Source organism: Prorops nasuta, unplaced genomic scaffold (genome assembly GCF_024137725.1).
Source record: "Prorops nasuta isolate Cenicafe-Biocafe unplaced genomic scaffold, Cenicafe_Pnas_1.2 PNAS00017, whole genome shotgun sequence".
NCBI lineage: Eukaryota > Metazoa > Arthropoda > Insecta > Hymenoptera > Bethylidae > Prorops > Prorops nasuta.
The window spans coordinates 2,682,315-2,691,532 of NW_027116814.1; the positions used below are offsets into that span (position 1 = coordinate 2,682,315).

A 9,218-nucleotide genomic window follows, 5' to 3' on the forward strand; every position below is an offset into this window, starting at 1 on the left:
TATGATTATACATTCAGCATATAACTTGTTTTGAGTTTTCCAAATTCACTTTTCACAGTTTCATTTCATCCAGTCGTTTACTAAAGGACTCGTTTTGAAATTGTACTTAGATATTACTTTTGTTGAATTACTGTACGTAACCGCTGCACTGACCCATCCCTATAATCTCAGCTATACATATATATTTTCAAAATGATATATCTTGTTAAGAACCGAATGGAATGAAAAAATTAAAAAGTAAATTATATAAACGCTCTTGAGAGAATTGAGATCAGCTACAATAATATAAAATTATATGCAAAGTATTCCATGAATTCCATTGAATAAAATCACATTAACCTTCCTGTAATTTTCAATTGATTTTTCAAGGTCATATTTTTTAGGTCGATAGCTGACTTATTTAAACCTTACAATTTGTGCCTGATATAGTTATTTTTAAAACGCTTATTTACCAAAAAAAAGGGGGGTCCCCTCTTTTTCATAAGCTTTATATATAAGATTTGTTTAACAGATGAATAATGTAGTGGAATTTTTTAACTAGTGCTTTTTCATAGAATATTTCATAATACTTTAAAAATAATTTTTCACTATTTTAATTCGACTTGTTTTCTCAATATAATACATTCAAGGAAATTATTTAACGATGCACAAATCATTATTAATTATCGATATGTATAGAATATCCATGTCTAATCGCCTCCGGAAATTACATGGAAAAGTTAACAAAATACAAGAAAAATATTATAAATAAAAGTTTTTTGACTTTAAAGGAAGGTATGAAAAGGTATTATTTGTTTGACCTTGAAACGCACTACAAAGAAATATTAATATCACTTTGATTTCTTTTTAATGGAACTACTTATTTTCTATTGTATTATTCTGTAGCGTATGTCAAAAAATTTGAAAAAACTTGTTATTATATTTCATTTCATTCAATCGGTTACAAAATATTTTGATTTGATATTATAGGTTTGATGAAAGTAGTGTGTGTGATCATAATACATGCAAACATATAGTAGTACAGCTACGTATAGAGTTTCAAATCGAAGTAATTCGTATACGATTGGATGAAGGGAAAGAAAAGATAAGAAAGCTTCGAAAACTTTTCAGATAAACTATAAGAATTTGCAGTAACAAAAATAGAGGGTTCCATCTAATAATTTTAGAGTTTTTTAATTTCAATTTTTTTATTTTTTAATGTTTTACAAAATTAAATCAATAATATTATTTTGTGTTTCCCTTGAAGTTAAATAATTTTTGTCTGAAATATTTTTTGTATTTTGTTTACACTTGAAATAATTTTCTATTGTGGTTAACACGTTGACTATAACAGAGGTCAGAAGAGACTAGCAAGTTCATATATACATCACGTTGTAAGAAATTCAGCGTGGTAACTAATGTGTTAAACTGTAACACAAAATATATCAAGTATTCTTTCGTAACATACTATAAAAACTTCTAGAATAAAATATAAAAATACTAAGTATTTAGTAGAAATCCCAATTTTAGCTATGACTGCAACTAGACTACGCGAGAAATAAGTTAGGATTTCCTACAGGTCATATAGTAGCCTTTATTTCTTCAATTACAATGGCTAAATCATTAAAATTTTTCGGTTTTTCGAATTAATATGGCCTTTATCACATCGTGATATTTCAATATGATTTAAATTAGGTAGATAAAGGTCAGTCTAAAACTCAAGTTTTTCTTTAGGCTAAAAATGCCTTAGGTCTATTGATTTTACGTTTAAGATCATTATCACTTTAGGGTATAGACTTTAACATTTCAATTTCTGTCATATGGAAGAAAAACTGTGCTAAGCATGTCAACGTAAATATATGCTGGTCCATCATATCCTGTATTCCATGAATTGGACCTGTTCCTGACCGGTTATTGCCCCATCCCTTACACCAAACCATCACCAAGCTGCCTCCTTTTTTAATTATCGGTTTAGTATACCGTTGTGTAAATTCGTCAGCAAAACATTTTTGAACATATATTGTCATCTAAAAGTATTTGCTATCCTTGAACTAAAATATAATAATATTAAAAGTTTCATATCTTACTCAGAAAGATTCGTAGTTTACAGTTTAAAAAAGGATATTAAAAATTATTTTATAAAGTTTCATTTAAAAATTTGAAGGACTCAAAATGAAAGATTAAGTGTTTCATGGCTAAAAATCAAAAAGATAATTTTTTTATTTTTGCCTTATTTCATTGTCTGACAAATTCACAATAGATTTTTATGATAAAAGAAAATGAGATATATATTAAAAATAATACCCTTTCTTTAAAAAAAATCCTGGTAAATATTAATATATTTTTTATAAAAATTGTGAAAACAAGAAAATTCTGTTTCATTTTCGATTATTTTGAATAAACAGAGATATTGATAAAAAATGCTTATAAGCACAAAAGGTGTGTTTGGGTATTAAAAGTAAAAAATACAAGTTAAAATAAAAAAAAAACAAGTCATATTTTACTTTTGTAATTTAGTTTATTTACAGTAAAAATATTTATTTCTCAATATATCCACTCTTATTTTATATTATTGTTTCGCTTAATTTAGGGATCCTTTGTAATAGTTTTCCAAGTATATAATAATTTGCATTAAATTACTTAAAAAATGAAAGATTGCCCTAAGACACTGCTTTTTCCTGTCTTAATGATCTCATTATAACTTTATAGAATTTAAAACAGGAGAGATTGAGAAGGTCGTGTCGCGATCTTCAATCATCCTCCGTTTTCTTTGCCCTAAAAAACTCCGGGTGCAATTTAAAAGTGTGTTTCGGGACGCTGCACAGTGGAAAAAAGTACTTTATTTTGCTAAACAATCAATAAGTCAATTATTTGTTGATCTAACATAATACAAATTTCAAGAAATATTTTATCATATCGGTACTTTGAAACAACAAAATAAAAAATTAATAATGTTAATATAGATTTATTTGTTAATTTGCCAATTTTGTAACGATTTATTTATAAACTATTCATTATAGAGTTTTAAGAATATTCATTAGTATTTCTTTTGATTTTCGATATTTAAAATTGCTGAATACCATAAAAATAATATCCTCAATTATCAATAATAATTCATGAAATTATGTCCGGTTATATTATCAACAAAAAATAAAGAATTTGTGTACTAAGGGGAACTTATAACATATACAGTTTCGTATAACATTAAATTCTACTATCTTACATTGATTATCATGATTATTTAGTTATGTTTTTATGGAATAAAAAATTACTTTTTGTGAGAGTATTTTATTATAAAAGTTTCCTTTATATTTTTGAAAATAATGAATTATCAAATAAATTTATTATGTCTTGATTAGCATCAATTGTTTCTGATATATACAAATTTCAAATGCTAGAAATGTAAGGAGCTGATGTTTACAATAGAGTATATATGAAATATGTCATCATTTGCGGATATTTTAAATATTTTGTTGCTTGATATAAAATATAAGTTTTATAACTTTTGTTTCCTTATTCTTGAGTATTATCGTATAAATATATCTAATTGGTAAATAGTTAAGATTATATTCAATGACATTTTCACCCTAGGATTTTGTGAATCAATGAAGACATGGCACCATGTGTTTTTAGTTTGCAACATATAATATATGCTACATCTGAAATATACATATATTATCCTAACATTGTGCAGTATTCATTTTTCGATAGTTTAAACTAAAATTTCAAAAAAACCTGACGTCCTGGAGTAATTTCAAAACCATATTCGTTTTTAGCACATAAAAATCTATCAGAATCACCCTCGACCTTTCTTGAACTGACAAAAGTGAAATTTCGCAGACCTGTGTTATTATTTGTTATTTTTAATATTTAATTATCTATTGAATACCTATTACTTAGTTTATTTATGATGACATTGCAATGAGTTGCCAACACGTTGACTGACAGTCTACGAAATAACTCATAACAAACTATGTGTTGTCTCGTAGACTGGCAGCCACTCTCAACCTGTTAACATTATTCTTCAAGCGTACCGTAAAACACATCATTTAACGTCGTGCATTCAAAAATTACTCGTTTCGGTTCAAAGGGTCACAGAAACTGCAGTAATAGAATAGGTTAAGAAGGGTTCGTATGACGTAAACGAGTGAATATTACGTACTGTATAGAATATAAAATTAGCTTTACCATTTTTTTTACCTATACAACTATACAGGGTGTTTCACTTTTTTTGACCCAGCCAGAGGGATTTATATTTCGTTTATTATAGTAAATATAAGAGGTTTATTTTTTTTCATGCAATATCTCTGATACTACTTTTTATTTTGATTCAAAAAGTATTTACTTGCATATTTTTAAGGTCATACAAAGCTGAAAACTTATATTATTTTTTATTACTCTTTAAAAAAAATATATTCTGTACTGAGAACGATGAGTTTCATCTAATGAATAATAATTTACACAACAATGAAAAAAATTCGTTCATATGATAAATAAATTTATTGATATAACGAAAAGTTTATTATACACTGTATACTATTCATTATATGAACTAATTTTGTTTGTTGTTTTAAAAAATTGTTCATTAGCTGAAACATTTATTTCAGTATGAGTTATATAAAAATATGTTTACACTTAAAGTCTGCATAAAATTGTATACAACTTGGTATGCATTAATAATATTAAAAGGATTTATAAGAGTTTTTTGTTGATATGATAAAAGTGATAAAAAAGTTTAATAACTTTTGTTCATATTGTTAATAATTTTCACGTTATATTAAAATCTACTTAGTCCCAATTTTTTGAGGTTGATAACGTACAGAAAATATTATGTAAATCATTAAACATTAACGGGATCCCTCACGCGTGCTTTACCGACAGTACAAGTCAATAAACAATTCGTTTAATAAAAGTCAAATGCGAAGCAAATTGCAAAAACGGGCTTCTTTATGACAAGGTGCCAATTCTAACGAGTCAATCGAGCTTAAAAAACTCAAATCGGATGAAGAATAACGCTGTACCACTGTCCCGCGTTCTTGAAGTGGAAATAACCAAAAGTAACCTCTCTTCAAGAATGCGGCACAATGGTACAGCGTTATTTTTCAACTAATTTGAGTGTTTTTAAGTTCGTTTGACTCGTTAGGACTGGCACATTGTCCAACAAACGCCCGATTGTTCAATTTGCTTCGCATTTGAATTTTATTAAACTAATTATTTATTGACTTTAACTGTCGATAAAGTAGGCGTGAAAATAGAGTAGAATCATTTTATATTGTTATAGAAGTAAGTAATAAAAATTAATTCCTTTTTCTCGCCTTATTAATATTGATCGAGATATATAGAACTATATTCATATTCTAAGCACATCGTTATATATTTTATTTTAAAAAAGTCCATATAACACTCCGAAATATGTTTGTTTTGACTTGTAATGGCCTCAGTACAAGTTCACCTGACATTTGAAGAATAAATAACTTCTGATATGTGTAGGTAGGTTATAATTTTTCGAATAATCAATCTTTATTATATATTAATCATATTTAATTATTAAATAATGGTCATTCTATACCAATCTGTTAATCATAATAAGATTCGTTAGTTTACAATTACAGTCATTCTAGAACTAAACTGATTAGTCTTATTTTGTTAATTACTGTAAATATAATTTATAGTTCCTTAGTGTTTAATCATTGTTTGTTCTTATTACAATTTGCCCAACTGTGCTGTATACCACTTTAAAAACTACATGCTTTCTTTCTTAACAATTTAAAAAAATGTTTAAGATTACCGTTGGTCTGTGACTACCTACCTTTTCCCTTATAAATATCCAAATTAATCTACCAAAATTATTATAACTTATTAATCCATTTTTATATAAATAAAATATATTTCAATAACGGTCAACAGTTATAAAACTATTTTTGTACTTTTTGAAATATAAATTTTGTCAATTGCATTTCAATTATATTACTTATATATATATATATGAGACAGAACAAAAAAAAATTAAAATTTTAAAAATCTTATATCTTGAAATTCGATATGTTTAGGTGAAGAAGACGACGATGATGATGATGACACAGTTAATGCAGTGGTAGAACCAGTAGCACCAGCAGCACCAGCGTCACCTTCTTCCCCATCCAATGCACAATCGATCATTGCATCACCACCAATTCCAGCTGCTGTTCAATCGGACCTTAACCAATTCAATAATGAGGAGTTGGTTACCGACGGATCATCCGTAAATGAACAAACGGCAACGGACACTGATGGCTACGAGGATGAAGAAGAAGCTGTGGACACTATACCTGAAGGTCAAGCGGCATCCAACATCCAAGAAACACACGTAGATGGTGGGGAATCCTTGGCCAATCCGGTGTTACAGGCAGTAAACACTCAACAAGTGTCAGCTGCGCAAACTCCTTTGCAGTCTAGTCAAGCTAGTGATGACGATGATGATGATGAAGATGATGATGACGAAGAAGATGATGTAGACTTAGATATTACCGAAGATGACGATGATGACGAAGAGGAGGACGATGATGAGGACGAGGACGATGATGATGATGATGCTGAAGACGCTATCGAGGACATTGCAGGCGCCAGGCATGCACGTGAATTCAAGGGCAAGAGCAAGAAACATATCAAAGGTCGACATTTAGCACGAAAATCGCGTAGTAAATCGGTATCGTTACATAGAAAAAAGAGCATAAAATCGTAATTAATGCCTTCAGCAAGTACCATAACTGTGAATAAAACTAAAACTCGCATTATATTTATTGATAATCTATTGGTGAATAAGACAGAGAAAGAGGAATAGGAATCAACAGTCTTGTAAATGCCACAAACTTGTTTTTTTTTTCTGAATTGTTATTCTTTTAGTTCGTTATAGAGGTTCTAATATAATAATTATCTTAGTTCGCATCATTACTATAAAGCTATCGAGTTCGATAGCGTGCTGAAGTTAACATGGCAAAGTTTGTGCAATTTGTATGTACGCCATGATCGTATACTACTAAGATCAATTAAAAATTATCTTTGTCTCAGGCTACTCAAGAACTTCTACCATTTTCTCGTTCAAAAGTTTTTCGTGTTATATTGATTTATATGTTAAAAGAAACAGACAGAGACCCTAAATGAGAAACATGATTCTAAACGATTCAAATTTGGTCTAAAACTAAATGAAAACAAAAACCAAATTTACAGCACTCGTTTATCGTAAGGTGTTGAAGTAATTTTTTATCAGAATTCTTTTTATTATATGTTGAGCTAGATTCGAATAGAAATCCGAATATGAAACAGTTTCCTAGTATAAAAACCATTTCCTACTAGGTACACTTGAGGAAATTGAGTCATCTGAAAACCAAAACAAATATTTAAACAAGACATCAATTTCGCAGACTAGGAAAATTTTGCTCACCGAGAGGCTTACACAGCACTAATACTGGAATACTAGTAATAAACCAATCACAATAAGCAGAGTGATGACAAAGAAATCTTATCTACCTGTTACTCGAATCGAAACTCAAAGATTTAATTTTATTATTATTATTCAAATAATTTTTTAAATTATTAATAATGCATTTTTAAGATAAAAATGAACCCAAACACGATTTTATTTGTACAATTATTTTTTTATTAGTTATTTGCTAACATTTGAAATAATAATTATTCAAGTGAAGCTATTGTTGGCTTTATTTCCTTCGTAACTATGCAAACAATTTGTTAACATATTATCGACCACGTGTATTATAGTTATGCATACCAGAGTTATCAGTAATGGATCATTTTTCCCCCAAATTGTCTCATATTCACAATGCAACACAGGAAATAAGAGTTATAGCAAGGGGAAGAAATTATATTTTATGAAAATTCTGTTATACATTTTTCTTCTTCACTGGCTGGGTAGCTCCATTTGACCATGATAAATGTTCATATTTTAAATTACGTGTATCTAGCAAGAGCTAAACTACAGTGTATTTAAATATGACTGCAGTAAATGACCCCTTGGAAATACACAAATTTTCTTTGGTGCAATTATAAAAAATTTTATTTATACAAAATATGTATACATTTCGAGTATTCCACCATTAAATTAAAATCTGCACATATAAGGTTTATTAATGACACAACAACAATAATTTTAAAATTGTTGGATTATAAAAATTATAACTTTGCAATTCCGATTAGAGCAACAGGTATAAGATATTTTTTTGATTTCGCTCAATTTATTATCAATGGTTTATTCAGTTTATTTGTAGTAGTTCGATGCTAGTCCAGTTTTAATAAACTTTAATCTTCTTGATGGGTGAATTCTTCCCTGCCAGCAAATTTGAGTTCATTTGAAAGATTTGTTTTCGTTTTGGACAGAAAAAATCTTCCCAAGCATGCTGGTAAGTACTAAGATTACAACCTAACACTACTGTTACTACTTCTACTACCATTACTACTATTAATATCGTTTATAATATTGCTCATATTGCTACTAATATTTTTGATACCAGTCGTACTAATACTATTATTACCATTATCATCATCATTAGCATCAATGTTTATTTAATTATTTATAAAATGTGTAACAATACATTATTTAGTTTATTTATTCACTCTTGTAACCTCGAATGAAACATAAGCATGTAAAAGAAAAGATTACAAAATGAAGTTAGAATTTATGAGAATCAATAACAGCAGCAGTTCTAAATGTATTACTGCAATTTAAAAATACACTGTTAATTTCTATATACAAATGCAGTTATAATAGCAGTTAAATGTATAGTCAGCTAGTGTAGTGAAGTTACAATTAAAATTAGAAATTGATTTACCCTTAGGAAATATTAATTATGGTGAATTTAAACTAATTACTGTGATTAAAGTAACCCTAAAGAATTTAACACTTTACAAAATCAATTCATTTATCCTCATTCAAAATGATTCTTATTTATTATTAATTTGTAGCAGAAAATGTGAAATATGTCTCCCTGAAAGAAAATTTTGCTTAAAACAAATCTGTATAACGCGTAGTGCTTATAGTAAAATGATTTGTACAAAAAATTGTATAATTTGGTTTGAAAATACACTTAATTTATTATATATACGAGACCTTTAATATTTATTTATTTATACCAGATTTAATATCTCACATCCAAACACACTGTAGTGTAAGACATTACGAAATTTACAAGATACATTTTTTTTCTCTCGGTAACATTCGTTCTTTTCATACACACACACACACACAC

General features: G+C 28.1%; 1 protein-coding gene across 2 annotated transcripts in view; it reads left to right on the plus strand.

Moving 5' to 3' along the window:
- LOC136779586 (nucleolin-like) overlaps positions 1-8,962 on the plus strand; it is a 35,814-nt gene extending 26,852 nt beyond the window's left edge. For both annotated transcript variants that reach the window (XM_066737238.1, XM_066737239.1), the window contains exon 3: positions 6,030-8,962. In XM_066737238.1, coding sequence (XP_066593335.1) covers positions 6,030-6,700 — 671 coding nt within the window. In that variant the 3' untranslated portion in view covers positions 6,701-8,962. The remainder of the gene's footprint in view (positions 1-6,029) is intronic.
- Positions 8,963-9,218: the final 256 nt, after the last annotated feature.